General features: G+C 42.4%; 1 protein-coding gene across 1 annotated transcript; it reads right to left on the bottom strand.

Annotated features, from left to right (window-relative positions):
* Positions 1-1,193: 1,193 nt before the first annotated feature.
* Positions 1,194-18,025, bottom strand: Mrpl39 (mitochondrial ribosomal protein L39). Its single transcript, XM_052158832.1, has 10 exons — positions 17,913-18,025; positions 17,192-17,398; positions 15,109-15,248; positions 13,627-13,726; positions 13,217-13,284; positions 10,581-10,693; positions 7,971-8,036; positions 6,392-6,545; positions 2,687-2,734; positions 1,194-1,297 (listed from the first exon to the last, which is right to left on the bottom strand). The coding sequence occupies exons 1-10, from the start codon at positions 17,974-17,976 to the stop codon at positions 1,247-1,249; spliced, it is 1,011 nt and encodes a 336-aa protein (XP_052014792.1). The 5' UTR covers positions 17,977-18,025; the 3' UTR covers positions 1,194-1,246.
* Between the last annotated feature and the right edge of the window lie 304 nt (positions 18,026-18,329).

The following is an 18,329-nucleotide window of genomic DNA, read 5'->3' as shown; positions in this document are numbered from 1 at the left end:
CCCTAGGAAGGACTGTAGAGATCAACTCCAGGAGAATGAGAGCTGGGTAAGAAATAGACAATAGTCTGGGGGAAACAGCTACTACATAGGGAAAATGAAGTCTCCAGACAAAGCCAGACACAGCTTCCAGGACTGTTCACACTAGAATAGGGAAAACATTTTGTTTTGGCATTTTGTTTGAAAAACAAAACAACAAAAACCCAATAATCAAAGTGCTCAAAGGTGCGACAAAGCAGGATATTTTCCAGCACTGCTGGGAAATCCCTTTTCAAACCTTGTCAAAGAATAAAGGCTAGGACGTCAGTTATGAAAAGGGACACAGAGCTGACTCTCTCCAGGTTCTGCTGCTGCCATGTATTGTTCCTGGTTGGAGATGGTTAAATGCACACAGATACAGTCAACAATCAACGTGTAAAACTGGGATGGATGCCCCACGACCTCTGCTCTGCATGGCCATCTTAACTGCATGGGAGTTCACTGAGTATGTGTGCAGACTTCAGGTCTAGTTAATTTTGGTATATGATATTTTTTATTTGCAACATTTTTATAATGATGCTTATTACAATTATATATGTGTATATTTATGTATATATATTTTAAATCCAAAAAGAAAAAAAAAACACTTTTGGAGGCTAGCATCTGGTAGTATCTAACAGTACTCCACTACCAGAATGTGAACTTATCCAGGTATCCCTGTGGGCACCACACCTATGGGAGTGGAAGAGACTTGGTGAGAAGACCTGCACTCTCCTTGTTGATGAAACCTAGACACTGTCTTAACATGGGGGAATTAAATAAAATGCTCACACCCTAATTCTAGCACGTGGAAGGCAGAGGCAGGAGGATTGCATAGCAAATTCCAGGCTAGGTTTAAATACATACTGAGAAGATGTCTCAAATAAAACAATAGAAAAGCTCCAAAGGGAGTGTGTGTGTGTGTGTGTGTGTGTGTGTGTGTGTGTGTGTGTGTGTGAGTGTGAGTGAAGGGGGGTGTTTAGCATATAGTAACTACACAGTTAACAGCATCTCCCATCAGCAAACACATTATTTTGAACAAGGATGTTTTACTATACCACCCTTTAAACAGCCAAAGGTGGCACACACAAAGTGTATTTTTCACGTGTCTAAAAATGGGGAGAGGACACATGGACCTCCTTAAAGTACTGTATCCACAGAGCAGAAACAAACACACATTGTATTAAATGCTTTTATTTTAATTTACTATACATATTTAAATTTTAAACATCTACTGGGTAGATGTAGTGTTCTCTGTGTGTCTGATTTCATCTTCGGTTACCTGTGAAGACATCAAAAGCTTTAGTCCAGCTCTTTCAGCTCACCCTGTCCACAGTTCAAACCCCAAGTCCCCCTCCTACGAGGACCTGTCCCACTTCCTTCAGGGATTAGTAGAGCAGCAACAACTAAAAGCCAAGTTCCAGTATAAACCACTAAGTGTGTCCATTAAAAACTATATAATTGGGCTGGAGAGATGGTTTAGTGGTTAAAAGTGCTGACTACTCTTCCACAGATCCTGAGTTCAAATCCCAGCAACCACATGGTAGCTCACAACCATCTGTAAAGAGATCTGATGCCCTCTTCTGATGCATCTGAAGACAGTTACAGCATACTTAGATATAATAACAAATACATCTTTAGGCCGAAGAGCAAAGGTCCTAAATTCAAAATTCCCAGCAACCACATGGTGGCTCACAACCATTAGTACAACTACATACAGTATATTCATATACATAAAACAAATAACATTTTATATATATATATATAATATATATATATATTACTTATATATATATATATATATAAGTAAAATCAGAGGCATATTATATGTAGACTTCCTAAAGTAATAAAATCAGAAGCATATGATATGTAGGCTTCCTAAGGTTCTCACCTTATTCTTTTCATCTATAAAACAAAAGCATTACTATGAGAAAAATTAGCAGAAGTGAAACACAAGGCATTCTTCATCAACGTGGGCACATTTCTGTTTGGAATAGACTGTTACAGACCCAGTGCGAATGGATTCCAATATATTCCATGGTCCTAGTCCATGGACACAACTGTCATGAAAATGTAAGCCACTTGAAAATAAATGTCATTTGCTTTACTATGTTGTCTGGAAGCCTTATTTTCATGTTCAAATGGTGACTGGAAATTAGACCACGTAGAGCAAGCTGGTGAGGTGAGCTAGGGTCACAGGCAGCTAGCAGACAAGAGTGAACGAGGAGAAAGCGTAGCCATTTACGTGGGCAGCTCAAACACTGAAGCCAGGTTTGAATCTTGTTTCCAGGGCATTCACATATATCAGTCATGGCAACTTTAAATCTCAACCTTAATTTTCAAATGCTCGTTAAGTTTATAAAATTAAAAAGAAAGGGAGAGGGGACTCGATTAGAAATAACACCGCTACTAAGAAAATTATATCATTTCTCTTCCAGTTCTACAGTATGATTTGCACGCTGGCAAATTTAAAGGCAAATTATAGCTGTATTCTTGCCAAAAGATCATCAGGATGAATAATCACTGTTAGTGAGACAGATGATAACTCTCTGTTGTTTTTTTTGTTTTGTTTTGTTTTGTTTTATTTTGTTTTGTTTTTGGTTAGGTTTAGTTGTTGCTTAATTTCTAAGAAGTTTCTTCATAGAAGGAAATCTGTGAGGTGAGAACTTACCATTTTCCGAGATCTTTGTAGCAGCTTGTCCCATATTGTAAACTGTGCCTGGAAGAAAATACTTGCTATAAATGACATAGGGAGGTAAGCTGGGGTTGGTAGATTTATTTTATCTTTACATGTGTGAGTATTTCACCTGCACATTTGTGTGTATACCATGTCTGTGCCTGGTGCCTGGGGAGGTCAGAAAAGGGCACCAAATCCCTACAACTGGCATTGTGAACTGCTATAGTCCATTACATGGGTACTGGGACTTGAACCCAAGTCCTCTGCAAGAACAAGTATTCTTAATCACTGAGCCATCACTCTAGCCCTCCAAAGGAAGTACATTCAAATCTTTACATAGCACTTTTAAAAGATTGTGTGTGCATGTCTGTATATGGGCATGTGTGTGGGGGGGGGGGGTAGGTTTCCAAGGACACTAGAGGCCTCAGATACCTAGGGCTGGAGCCTCCCTGGGTGGGTTTGTAGGTACTGAGTCATCTCTCCCGTCCCTTTACATAGCTTTTTACACCCAGTGAGAAGATATGCAGATGTGCAATACAAATGTGAACTGTGCAGAGTCCGCTCTGCTTGGCTGAGACATGTTCTTCCTCCCCATTCATCTTACTACATCATTTCTATCCATCCCTGAAAGCATTCTTTTAGGAGGAAGCACGAGGGTACCCCACTTCCCTAAACACTACAGTTCTTTCCCTAACTAGCCTATCTCAGTCTGCAGTGGTCACGCTTTAAATTCTATCACATACACTCACAGAGGAGCCACCAGGACCAACTGCACTGCTGGGACACCAGCAGAGCCAGGACTCAGCAAACTAAACCACCCATGACCAAGCAGAGCAGAAAGCTAACAAGGTGACACCGGGGCACAGAGGTGCTCAGTGAGCATTTCACACAAAATGGACTCAGAAATCTGTAATAAAAGGCAACATCAGTAACTATCTACATGCAAACCCTTCTAAAGGCAGTATGGTGTGCCAAAGAAAACCAAGCCTTCCCAAGGCCAAGGGAACTGGTGCAGAGGCTGTATTGTGTACCTGGGATAGAGCAGATAGGTGGGAGGAGCCTGCAGTGAGGTCAGCCAGGCAACCCGGGGAGCCACTGCAGGGCTGTGTTAAAACCCAGAGTCGGGGTTGTTGGAGGGACGCCACTGCAAAGGTGGGGCATGAAGAATTATACAATCTGTACATGGTGCACCTATAATCCCAACTTTAAGAGGCAAAAGCAGGAGAGTCAGCAGATCGAGGTCACCCTCATCTACCCAGTGACTTCAAGGTCAGCCTGGACAAAAAGGGAAACAAGTAATGGGCTGGGTCAGTGGCTCAGAGGTCAAAAGCACTGTCTCTTCTAAAGAACCCAGGTTTAATTCTTAGCACTTACATGGTAGTCACACTCGTAACCATCTAACTCTAGTTCCTTGGGATCTGATGCCATCTTCTGGTCTCCATAGACCACGCAATGCACAGATACGCATGCATACAGAACACTCATACACATAAAGATGTTTTAAAGTAAACAGATGGTTGTGATTACAAATTACAGGCTACACTATGGAGCACGAAGATGAAAGTGGAAAGACTCAGCAATCCAGCTGGCCGTCTGCTGCTGTGCAGTGGATAGAGGATAGTGCAATCAGAGTGTGTTCTGAACTATGAGTCAATTTACTAGTGACTGGGATGGAAGAAAAAATCAAGGATTATCTCAAGGAAGTAGAAATGGGGAAGACCAGAGCAGGGAGCACATATACAGAGACGTGCCACACGTGTTATCAAACTCCTAAGAGTCTAGATCTGACTATCCTATCGTCCATCCTTTCCAATAGCAGTCCTGATTGCTGCAGCTATAACCAGGTTGTGAAGGCAAGATGGTGCCTCCCACATTACAGTCTACCAAAACTGTTTAACTGTTTTAAGTATGGTAGTTCCTCTTCCCTCCAGGCCAACTTTTAGGCTGTGTATTAGAAAATTTTTTAATGGAAGAAGTGAAAAAATATTTAAATAAATGAAAAACATCCCATACTAATATATTAGGAAAGTGAACATATTGTAGGTGTGGTGGTTTGAATATGCCTGGCCCTGGGATTGGTCTTGTTGGAGGAAGTGTCACAGTGGGGGTGGGCTTTGAGACCCTTCTAAAAGCCACATGGGAGCCAGTCTTCTCCTGTTTGCTTTGCCTCCAGAATAAGATGTAGAGCTCTCGGCTCCTCCAGCATCATGCTGCCTTGGTGATAACAGACTGGCCTCTGTGGGCCAGCCCCAGTTAAATGTGTCCTATCTAAGAGCTGCCTTGGTCATGGTGTTTCTTCACAGCAATGGAATTGTAACTAAGACAAAAGGTAACAATTCTTTCCAAACTTCTAGAGAGGTTTAGAGAAATTCCTAAAGTTAAATGAAATACAAAGGAATTACAGTAGTTAAATTTTTTATATAAAAATGTATATGCATATATATTTGGGAAGCTTCTAAAACTGAGCTCCATATGGCTTCTGTAAATGTCCTTAAAATCCTCTCCTCCACCCAGTTTCTCTGCCCCACACCTACACCCGTCCCCCACTTAAACCATCCTCCCCATTATTCCCCCTTTCTCCTTCCTATCATGTGTTCTACAATTCTTCCACCTCCCTACCACTGTCCCCATTCCCAGCGGATTGACAGCAGGGGCCAGAGGTCAGCTTTCTTTAAGGGTGGAGACCATCGTAGGTCTACCACACTCTAATGGATGGCCTGTAAGACCCGTGAGTATATGGGTAGCACAAACTGGACTCAGTAGGAAATAAAAACAGAAGGCACAAAGCTGGAAGAGTTTAGAAGACAATGGATCTGAGAGGAACTAAGGGCAGAGAGGAAATGAATACGACTAAAGTACACTGTATACATGAAACATTCAATTAATAAAATTAATAAAAAATACACTGGCCAGGCATCATGGCACATGCCTTAATCCTAGCCCTTTGGGGGCAGGGACAGATTGAACAGGACAGCCAGGGATATGTAGAGACCCTGTCTCAAACAAACAAATATACTGAAAAAATGTTTTTAAAAAATGCAATTTTGACAAAGACCAATAAAATGGGAGAGATTATTCTACCCCATCCCATGCCCTTGTTATATTACAGCAATGAATACTGTGGTACGAGAGGCGGGTGTGTGTGACCAGTGGAACAGTAATGAAAGTGCAGAAGTAGCCCCACCCAGCCCATTTTCCTATGGTCTTGTCCGCACCCTGACTGACATTTGTTTTCTAAGACATCGCCAATGAAGAACGTAGCCACGGGTGCATGCCACCTGTTATTTCTCATCCCTGCAATTACCACAAAGTCCAATATTTAAAAAAGAGTGAAAGAAAAAGCTGAGCAAGTAGTGGGGACAATGTGGGAAGAGGGTGACAAAGGAGGCCCAGGGCACCTGGAGGCCTCACTGGCCAACAGGGCACCAAGGGCCTCAGTGCACCACCACTTTTTTCCTCCCAGGCTATTTTAGAAAATTAAAAATATCATCTCTATTTGATTGAATTCTTCCAACAACTGTTCCTTCCTTGAATGAAACCTTACTCCTAAACAAGTGTGTTACAAATCATGAAGGGGCTTGGAAAATTACTAGTAGAACACAAGGGAAATGAAAATGCATATTCCTTAAGGTTTTATAAAACCAAGTCTAGACTCAACACATCCCAAACCTGGAAGGCTTGGAGTTTCGCTTTACTTACTCTCAAGTGCCTGGGTAAAGACAGGCCCTGAAATCTGCGCATGAGGTTCGGCTGGCTGGGGTGAAGATTGTGGACCGCTGACACTTCATACTGGAAACAAACACTTGTTCTCGGAATAAGAGGGCCTTCGCTCACATCGATGAAGTCACCGATTCTGGTTTGATATAGAGAAATAAGCAAAAACAAACCTTAAAATCAAATCGCAGTAGTTTAAAAAAAATCTCCTTCTCCTTACGGCTATATTCAATTCAAAAATAATCTGACTCAATCCATTTGTCACAACCCCTGATCTACAATCTCAAGAGGGTAAATTGGAAATTATAAGACAAACCTTTTTTCTTAGGAGTCATACAAATATTTTTTTTATGATTTTCAAAGTCATGGAACACATCATGCTATATGCACACACAACTTGTCTTAGACTAATAACCTATCCCTTACAGTACCCACAGTAGCCATGTCTATAATTCAGTATACAGAACACAATAAATGCAGAAATTAAGGACTGTTTTAGGAAGAAAAACACCCTGTGACTCTGGAGCTGGAGAATATCCTAAGAGTCACAGGAGTACTTGTGCACGCATAAAGACTCCCTTGGAACCCACATGAACGTAAGCGTAGCTTCACATGCCTGTGACCCAGTGTTAGGGGACGGAGAAAGATGAATCCTGGGCCTCGCTGGCTAGCCAGTGTAACTGAAGTCACAAACTTCCTGTTCAGTGAGAGCCTCGTCTCAAGGGATAAGGCAGAGGCCAAAGAGAAGACACCCAATGTCCTCTGGGCTCTGAATGCACACGCTGGGCAGTGTGCATCCATGCGCCCCTGTTCTCCCCTTCCCTCCTCCCCTCCTCTCTCCTGGACATTGCTCTCCATGGGAAAACATCAACATAAGCAGTGGATTTTCTTCATCCTTGCAACAGAGTACATTCCAATTTAACTTACATGAACATAAATAACAAATTAGTATTCAAAGTTCTATGCACAAAACTCTCATGTCCTTTCTTAATGGTTTGCCTAATTTCAAAATCAACTCTCAAAAGTTTAACATTTTAAAATCTTCAGCTGAATAAAAATATATCATAGCAGCCAGGCGATGGTGGCGCATGCCTGTAATCCCAGCACTCTGGGAGGCAGAGGCAGGTGGATTTCTGAGTTCAAGGCCAGCCTGGCGTACTGAGTGAGTTCCAGGACAGGCAAGGCTATACAGAGAAACCCTGTCTCGAAAAAACCAAATCCAAAAAAAAAAAAAAATCATAAATCACATGTGGTAGCATATGCCTGTAATCCCAGCAGTCTGGAGGCTGAAGCAGGAGTTTCACATATTTGAGCCCAGTTTACAGAGAGGCTGTCTCAGGAAAACAAACAGAAAGGTAGAAAATACATAAAATGAAAACCAGAAAACGCAGCTGATCCTCGAGACCATGTGAAACTCCTGGCTGCCTCCACTTCCAACACTAACAAAGCCACAGAGGGAGGACGTGATGCCACAGGCCGGTCCGCAAGCACCTCCTGTGTCAGCACACTGCACCAGGACAAGGCTAGCTTACTGTAGCAGAGCCTCCTCATTTCAGACTCTTACCTGTGTAACTTGACTATTCTATCCGGATTCTGAGATGCTTTCTCCTCTATAAAGTCCACTTTGTACCTGAAAAGCAGCACACACACACAAGTCAAACTCTAAATGGACAACAACATCTAAAGATGCCTCCCTCCGTTAGAGCTTCCTACTCATGTCCCTCTCCTCGGGCTTCAATCCCACAGTCCAACAACTTCTGACCCTTCACTTTCAGAAGTTACTTCCCACAGCACTTTTCACTGGTCTCAGGACATGACCAGCGGTCTGCTAACCCAGCTCTTTAGCCACCTTCCATTTCCCTGCCCGTTAAGGACAGTCTATTCTGCACCCTCACTTTTACTTAGCCATCCACCTTGAAGTAGCTTTCTTGACGTGCAAGTGTTAGCTTCCACTGATGCACTTAGATTGCCCACACCTCTGCCTCTAATCCATGTCTCTCTTCTGCGCTACAGACACAAAACTCCCTGACATCTACCAGGGTATTTGAGGTGGCTAATTTTGTGTGTCAACTTGAACGAGTTAGGATCATCAGACACAACAGAGCCTCAGATGAGGAAACACCTCTAGGAGATCCAGCCGTAATATACTTTCTCAATTAGTGATTGACGGAGGAGAGTCTAGGCTCTTGTGGGTGGTGCCATCCCTGAGCTACTATCCAGAGTTCTATAAGAACGTAGGCTGAGCAAGCTACAGGTGTAAGCCAGTATGCAGCACCCCTCCATGGCGTCCATCAGCTCCTGCCTGACTTCCTATCCTGACTTCTTCCAGAACTAGATCTAGAAGAGTAAGCTGAATAAACCCAGTCCTCCCCAACTTGTTTTTTGGTCACGATGTTTTTTTGTTTGTTTGTTTGTTTTTTGGGGGTTGGTTTTTGGTTTTGTTTTTTGGGTTTTGGGGGGGTTTTTTTGGATTTTTTTTTCCCCCAAGACAGGATTTCTCTGTATAGCCCTGGCTGTCCTGGAACTCACTCTGTAGACCAGGCTGGCCTCGAACTCAGAAATCCACCTGCCTCTGCCTCCCAGAGTGCTGGGATTACAGGCATGCGCCACCACCGCCCAGCGGGTCATGATGTTTTTGTAGCAGCAACAGAAAACCCTAAGACAGTATTCTGCTAACACCTTAAACCCCCAGTCACTAAACTGAACAACAAAAAAAGTCTCCCTCTTTTCAAATTTAAACATGTTTTTCATGAATATTTCTATCGTAATATCATAACTGTTCATGTGTCTAAGTGAAAAACTAAAGAGATGTCCTTGATTCTTTTAACACCACACCCTCTATCAACTGCATCACCAATCCTACCATTCTATTGCCTGCACCAATCCTACCATTCTACTGCCTGCACCAATCCTACCATTCTACTGCCTGCACCAATCCTACCATTCTATTACCTGCACCAATCCTACCATTCTACTGCCTGCACCAATCCTACCATTCTAGAGGAGTAGGGGAGGAGTAGGAAAGGGGTGGGGGAGGGCAGGCATCCTTCTGTCAGACACCCATGCACATAGAGGTGCCAATTCCTTGAATATGTGTCTTTCCTAACCCTCCTTTGTGAAATGCTTATCTGCAGGCCACTGATGGTGCTCAGTTCTCACAGAAGCAGGAGGCCCAGTCACTAAATGGCCTTCCACATTCCAACATTCTAGTCCTCCTAAACTTTCCAAAAGGATCCTAAACGCTAAAAACACTTCCCAGGACAGGGCTTCACAGTCAATCCTTTGGAAAACATTGTCTTCTAACCTTTTGGAAGGCCTTTGTTTTGCAAGTGGGCTGTGTATCTTTTACATCAGCATTAGTTAACGTCCCTGGAAGATGCTACAAGGTATACTGCTTTGCAAGATGCCAAGCTAGATAATAAACTGAGGAACCTCTTACAGTAGCCCATTTTAAGAGTAAAAGAGATGTGAGAAGCCAAGCAGGGTTTCAAGTGCTGACAAATCCCTCAAATGCTCTTTCACAGAGAAGAGTAGGAGTCAAACACATAGGCATTGTCCAAATCTCGTGCACAACCGCTCGCTTGGAGTAAAAGATTGAGAGAGGCTACTCAGTGTGCAAACACGCAAGTTTTCTTCGCTCCAGAGTGGAAGGAAAGGGGGTAACACACTATCTGGATAGAAAGGGAAGGGCCAGCCTAAACACAGAAAACTAAAACATAATGAGAAAGTTACTGAGGGCGTAGGGACCACTTTTCTCAGAAGTCAACAATGAGATTAACAAATGACAATACAGAAAAAGCAACAGATTGCAGAAAAACAAATCTTAGGGCAAAAAAAATAAAATGATGCCTTATATAAGTCAAATATAAAACTTCCTGGTGAGCATGGAGTGCAAGAGGGCCACAACCTCGGGAATTTCACATACTAAGAGAGGAAAATGAGAAGTTCAAAGTCTACCTACAGAACTCTGTCTCAAAATCCAAAGTAAAAAGAGGGCTAGAAATATAGCCCAATGGGAGAGTACTCACCTAGCACGCACAAGTCCCTAGGGTCAACCCCCAGTACTAGAAATATATATACATATATAAGAAAAATAACAACATTTCTTAGCAGCTGAGTCTGCCTCACTGGACACTTGTTTGAAAGCCTTGTTTGAAAGGCAGACAATGCTTACTTGTTATGTTGAAATATTTCCAATGCCACTTTTGCATCAACTTCCAGAGTTTCAAAGGGAAGGTCCCTATATATTAACGCATGGGCATCTTTTGTGAAAGAACGTAGGTTCTCCTGAAAAATAGAAAGAAATGACCATTAGTAAGCAGTCAGCCAAAAGCATTTCACCAAAAGTCAGAAGACAAACTGCACATTTAGTGCCACGAATCTAAGCTTAAAAGGGAAAAAAGGAAAAACTAAAGTATTAGGACATTTTTTCATTCATAGTGTTCCAGTATGTAGACTACACACATTCATTCAATTCCAGAAACTAAATATATAAACTGGTTAGTAAAAACTGTTAAAAATAGATCTGCAGAGAAATTTTTAACATTTTACCTAAAACATAAAAATAAATGCTGACTAAAATTATAAAGCAAAAAGTAGAAATACAAACAAGCAAGGAGACCTACAAACGTACACTGCATACACATGACTAAACCTAGTTCAATAAATGTCTGAGAAAAACATCTCTGCCTCATGGCTCAGTGTCACTGGTCATGTGATACAGGATATTTGATCTCATTGTTGACCCTGAGATTGGGAACTGGAAAAACCTGTTTCTTATTGTGGTGTGGCTCAGTCCTAGCACACACCTTTAACCTAAGAGCTCTCTGTAAACAAGAGCTAAATGAAGTCAACAGGAGGACAAGAGGTGGAGCAGGCAAGCAGCTGACAGGGAGTGAACATAGGGAAACCCAAGAAAGAGAAAGGAGGGTCTTTGAGTTGAAAGATATTTAAGACAGCATGGAGGAGAAGGAGCTCTTTCTCCAGAGATGGTGGTGGAGAGGAAGGTCTCTGAGCTAAAAGGCTTTCACCATAGCATCTGGTTCCTGAGTCTTCATTTGGCAAATCAAACATTTAGAATTTTCTTTTAAAAACAGTTATGTAGGGTCAGCAAATCCCAGACCAATCAGGATCACCATTAAATACGGAGCAGAAAATATATAATTAGTAGGGGTTTTGAGATATATATATATATATATATCAGTGCTATTTGGGTCAGTTTTTCGTATCTAATCTCCCACATTTAAAAAAAAAGAGGTTATTAATTATATCTGTATGTTTGTGTGTGCAACTGCCTACACAAGCCAGAAGAGGGTGTCAGATCTATTGTAACTGGACTTACAGGCAGGCAGTGATGAGTGCCTGATGTAGATACAGGAACTGAACCTAGGTCCTCTGTAAGACCAGCATGTGCTCTTAAATTACTGAGTCATTTCTCCGACCATATCTCCCTCTTGATAGGACTCTTGCAAATAAAGAACTCTCACTGCATGCAAAATACTAAAATAGTTTAAGGTAGAAGTTTTCAAACTCTGCTCCAGGACTCCGTGTGTGTGTGTGTGTGTGTGTGTGTGTGTGTGTGTTGGGGGGGGGGTGTATGTATACGTGTTAAGGTGATGGGTACATGATGGAACCAGAAGAAAACATCAGATATCAGGTGTCCTGTTCTCTCAGTCTCTACCATATTCCCACGAAACAGTGTGGCCACAGGACTGAAGCTCGGCGGGTGATCAGCAGGCCCTCAACAATCCCACCTTCATCTCTGTTCCAATACTCCCAACAATGCAAGGGGTTACAATTAAGTACAGTCACATGTAGCTTTTTACATGGACAGTAGAGATTTGAACTCAGAACCTCATGCTTGCACAGCATCTTAGTTAGGATTTTTATCTCTGATAAAACACCATGACCACAGCAAGTGGAGGAGGAAAAGATTTATTTCTCTCATACTTTCACATCACAACCCATCATCAAAGGAGGTTGGGGCAGGAACTCAAAGCAGGAATTGAAGCAGAGGCCATGGAGTAGTATTGTTTAGTGGCTTGCTCCCATGGCTTTTCAGCCTGCCTTCTTCTAGCACCCAAGAGCATCCGCCCAGATGGTACCACGGACATGGACTGGGCCCTCCTATATCAATCACTAATTAAGAAAGTTCTATACAGACTTGTCCACGGACCAATCTGGTGGGGCATTTTCTCAATTGAAGTTCATTTTCCCCTATGATTCTAGCTTCTGTCAAGTTGACAAAAAACTAGACAGCACACACAGCAAGCGTTCTTATGGAGCCATCTTCTATGTTTTATATTCTGCTTTAAGAATGGCACTTCAAAAGCTAGGCACTGTGGCGCACACCTTTGATCCCAGCACTCAGGAGGCAGAGGAAGAGGTAGGCAGAGTTCTAGGAGCTTGATGTCAACCTGTTGACCACAGTTAATTCCAGGACATCCAGGGCCATATATAAAACCATATCTCAAGCAAAAAACAAAACAAACAGACAAAAAACTGAAAAAATAAACAAACAAATAAGAAAGTCAAGCAAGAACAAACTACAACATCTGTCTTCACTTGTGAATGTCCTAACCCAATCATATGCATCACAAATAAGCTGAAAAATCACCAGTAGACAGACTGGTGGAGAAGGGTGGGTGGTAGACGGATGACTGACAGGCGGACAATGGGTAACAGATAGGTAAACCCCTTCCAGAGGGACTGTCTGAAGTGTCGTCGACTTGGTAGCAGCAGCACTGTTAGCAGCACTACTCTGGCAGAGAATACAGACCCAGAGAACAGCGTTCCAGAGAGCACACTTACTTTTGTTGGCGTCCACTCATCTAGTCTCTTATCCAAAGCGACATCATAGCAGAAGGCCCCAGCAATCACTGTAAATGCAACAGCAGGTCAGCAGCTGACCCATCTTCCCATTTCCTCACCCTCCCACAAATTCAATTTAGAAATACTCTTAAAAATGAAAAAGAAAAAAACAAAACACTATCACAGTGTAATTTCATGACACCTGTACTTAAGACTAACTAATTTTACTTTTAATTACTGACTTATTATTCACACTTCATCCTAACAGAGTAATTTTATTATCTATACTACATGAAGTACATGTACAGTCTTATACTAACTAAAATCAGAAATAAACTCTGTAGATAATCAAAATTAAATACCAAAACATTCACAGATCTTAAGCGTGTGAGTGCTGATGTATACATTACCAGGAACCTCGGGCGCTCTGACCAGGCTGACCATGTAGTCATCTTTGAATGCCCTTTCTATTACACAGCCCATCATCATGGCACAAGACCGCCAGTAAGCCTGAAGGAAGAAGCACATACAGTGCACACACTGTGACTCTCCAAAGTCTCTACAACATTGCAGCTTAAGCCAACGCCTCAGTTTGCACACGTTACTCCAGCTCCTGCCCATTCTCCACTGTGACCAAGCCACTAATACAATTAAAACCCACTGTGCTTTTGCCAAAATGCCTGGGTTCAGGTCCAAACTTTACCAATTCATAACCAGTAACCTTAGTCAAGTTGTGGAAGCTCTCATCATTTATTCACGGGAAAATGGGAAGAAAAGCACCTGCTCTTTAGAGTTTGAGATTAATTGACCAAATCACTTAGACCAGTAGCTCATACCACTATTAAGGCTTCTGTCTTCTTGTTTGTCATTTCTTCTTTTTTATACTGTATGTGTGTCTAAGTGCTCCTGCATGTGGGTATCTGAGGAGGCCAGAAGCCCCACAAACTGGAGCTACTACAGGTGGGGGTTAACTACCACATGGGTGCTGAGAAATGACCTGAGTCCTCTGCAAGAGCAGCCAAGTGCTCCCCAACCACTGAGCTGTCCTCCTGCCCCTAAGTACGTTATTTCAACAGATATTTATTAACATCTGAAGTTAAGAACTAGATCCAAGAAGGAATTAGCTCTATATTTACAGAAGCAGGAATCTAGTACATCCAACAATAATATAAAATACTGTATCTAGAGACACTAGCCACGGGAGGCTAGAGCCTAAAGAATTTTGTCAAGCAGAACCTAGTAGGTTCCACAGAGCAAATGGCTTTGACTGAACCATAGATAGAACCGTAAGATAAAAACACAATTAAAGGGGAAATAAAGTGATCTGCGTTGAAGGAAGTGTAAATGGCCAAGTACTGGCAAGGCAGAGGAGAAAAGGCCCTGTAGGTGGTGACACTAAAGCAGCAGGCTGGAGGCCCATCGTGCAGCCACCAGAAAGCCATGTCGGCTTCACCACGAAGGCAGGTTCTTCAGGGATAAAAGACATGTAGACCTTGTAAAGTCACTATAAAACTTAACACAACTGTAAAAGGTGTTATTTTAAGCAGTAAAAATACAGAGGTTGAGGGTGGAACAGACTCAAAAAGTTACTAAAATCATCCACTGAAGATGGAAATTTCAAGTTTTATCAGGAGGAGTGGAACTCCCAATGATATAGAGGGTTATCAAAAGTCAGGAGCACAAATGGCATACCCTATAGTTTCCTCAATCCAAAACACAGACAAGCTGTTACCACTAGTAGTTTGAACTACAAAAATACCTAAGCTGACCAGTAAAACACTCTCTAGTAGAGTTCCACATAGGAGTTTGGCCATACTTTTAGACTATATACTCCATAAAACATAGGTTTGATTTAGAAGGAGAAGAAAGAAACTAAGGAGACAGGAAAATACCTTATTCACTTCTTGTGGGTCAGGGTCTTTGAAAGTAAGGAATTTAATCTCACACGACTTGCTCAAAGGCTTATACATGTCCCATGGCTGTCCGTCCACAAGAGCCAGGATCGACTTGCTGCAGTACCACTCACTCAGGTCTAAGGATGGAAAATTGATTATGATCTGAATGTAAAAAAAAAAAAAATCCAAACAAACGGTCACATGCTTAAGCGCTACACTATGAAACAGAACAATGGACACACTATTCTGGGGGTTATTTTTGCAGAAATATTACATATGTATGACATAGATAGATAGATAGATAGATAGATCTGAATTTTTAAAAAATCAACATGCAAAGGCATTTTAAACAAAATTACCAAAACCTTTAACAATATTTATTAAAGCTAAGTCAAGTCTATATTTAATCTACCAATTAACAAAATAATCTTCAAAGGGCTATAACTAAATATTCAAGGAGAAACAACATGAATACATGGATTGATGCACACACAATTTAAAAGAGAAGGAAAATGTATCTGTCGTAGGGCTTCTATTACTGCAATGAAACTCCATGACCAGTAAATAGTTTGAGGACGGAAAGGTTTTATCGGCTTACACTTCAGAATCATAATCCATCACTGGAGAAAGTCACTCAGGGCTGGATCCTGAGGGACAGGAGCTGATGCAGAGGCCATGGAAGGGTGCTGCTGACGGGCTTGCTTCCCTTGCCTTACTCAGCCTGCTTTCTTGTAGAACCCAAGACCATCAGCCTAGAGAAGGCACCACCCGCCAGACTGAGCCCTCCACCAGTGATCATTAATTGAGAAAAATGCCTTACAGCTGGATCTCCTGGAGACAGTTCCTCAGTTGAGGCTCCTTTCTCTCTGATGACTCTAGCTTGTGTCAAGTTGACACACAAAGACCACCAAGTATAATATCTATACACACACACACACACACACACACACACAAAAATCTGCTTAAATTATCCTAGAGTCTTGCTCCCAAACCACCTTTCTTCTATTATCCCATGACACAGACATTTCAAATTAAATAATAGTTACCATTGTAAAATTATAATTGAGAATTCATTGTAAACCAATCACCTCTAATCCATTACCTAACCTAAGAAAATTCCATTACCTAAAAAAATTGGAACCCTGAATACATACGTTACACATACTCACACTAGAGTCTAACATAACAACTGGTACATAAGTTTCATAACAAAGGTCTTAGAGGTCGTGATGGGGGGGGGGGTGGCTCTGAAACTCCATCCCTGCATACAGTGTGTACAGAGTTACATTAGGGCCTCAGGCTTGTCTGAATTTCCTCTCTAGTCCCCTACTGTCTACCACACAGCGCATGCTACGAAATACATGAAAACCAAGCGAGTGATTATCATCAGTGCTTGATTAACTGCCAGAGTGGAGCAAGACAGAGCACACGAGCCTTACCTTGAACCAATGCTGTCAATTACCTGAATGGTATTATTATTGAGTCTTTTAAAAGCTAACCAACAGCCAACCATGCCTATCTACTATTTGGGAGATTATTCAATTTAAATATCCTATCTCTGGAAGCCCTATCCAAATCATTTCAATGCCTTTACAACCAAGGATCCCTCTAACAACAGAAACAAAACAATTAATGTTAGCATTTGCTTTACCTACGTTTCCATTCACACGTTTAGTACCTATAAATAAATAAAACCACAACGAGGAGGACAAGTAGGAAGGAGATGAGACATATATTCAGTTAGGGGGAAAAAAAGCTAAAAAGAAAAGGGTAGGGAATAAAACAAAAACTCAAAAACAAAACAAAACAAAACAAAACCACAAAATACTTTAATGAGACCTGCTAGATAAATGCTCCCAATACATGGAAAGTACTTTGTCATATTCAGGCAAACTAGGAGACAACCTGTACACCACAACGATGCTGAGATACCCACAGTACCCACAAAGCAAAGGGGATAGTGGATGCTAACGTGGCTGCCAATAAATTCTATAGCTTCCCAAAGTAATTACAGCATATTCCCCCTCTGCAGTGTTCTGCATAGCTCGTGTAAAATGGTCAAAATTGTTCTGCTACTTACGCATGGCACAACTGTAAGGAGTTGAAATGTTTTTATTCATCACGAAGACAGTGCCGGGGTCAGTTTTCCCAACATGCTTAACTTCGATCTTCTCTGTTCGTGGAGTTAACGATAACTGCCTACTTTTCTCTTTATTAAACAGATCATTCCGCATTTCCGTCAGCTCCGTGGGTGACAGCTCGGCAGCTGGCGATGTCGCTATAAATCCTATTAAGAAATGAAATTAAGTAGCTTACTATGGGCCGGTAACAAGTATAGAAAGCGGTAAAATTTTGCAGAACATAGTCAAAAATTCGACTGAGGCAAACTTCAGCTATTTTATAATATTAATAATTTAGGATCCAACAATGAAAAAACGCTGGGTTCTGATTCAGTCTCATATCACCACCGATTTCTTCAGTGGCGTCCCAAATCCAGACTCGGTGGGAAGAAGAGCAAAGTTGTAGTTGGAAAGGGTCTGGGAGGGGACAAGAAAGCCCCAGGAAAGCGGAAATCCCATGCTCGAACTATCAATATCTAGCATGAGAAACGCTGAACTTTTCTTTCAAACCCCAACGCACGGGACTTGGCTAGGCAAGCACTCACTCCCTAGAGGAGACGGGGACGTGTTTGCAGGAGACTGGGGCTCCTTCCTAAAAACCCCACAAGAGCCACCCATACCCGTCCCTCTTCTCTCCCCTCGATTCCTGCACCCCAGATTGTCTTCCCAACAACAACTCACTCCAGCGGGCTCCGCCGCCCGGGCGGGGCCGCCAAAGCATCAGCCTTCCCACTGCGGTAGCCATGGCTTCCGAGATAGCCAAGAGAGCTCCGTGCCGGTGTCCTTCTCGTCCCTCTTCCCCCGGAAACTCGGAACGCGCAGCAGAGGTTCCGTAAGACTGATCGGCTCGGGACCGGATGCTAGGAGCGCGCCGCGCCACGCGGGGGCGCATGCGCGCTTCTCCGAGGATCGGATCATCCTTAGCCCAACTGCGAATATTCTCCTCGGTTCAGGGACGACCGGCTGCCCTGAGAAGTGGCGGAAATGTCTCCAGGACAGAAGAATCATACATGCGCCTTTGTCTTACGAGGGTTCCAGTTTCCGGACAGAAAAATTAGAGGACTTTTTTTTTTTACGTTGCTTCGTTGACAGTCTGGC

Source organism: Apodemus sylvaticus, chromosome 15 (assembly GCF_947179515.1).
Source record: "Apodemus sylvaticus chromosome 15, mApoSyl1.1, whole genome shotgun sequence".
NCBI classification, from domain to species: Eukaryota; Metazoa; Chordata; class Mammalia; order Rodentia; family Muridae; genus Apodemus; species Apodemus sylvaticus.
This window is presented reverse-complemented; position numbering and strand designations above follow the sequence as displayed.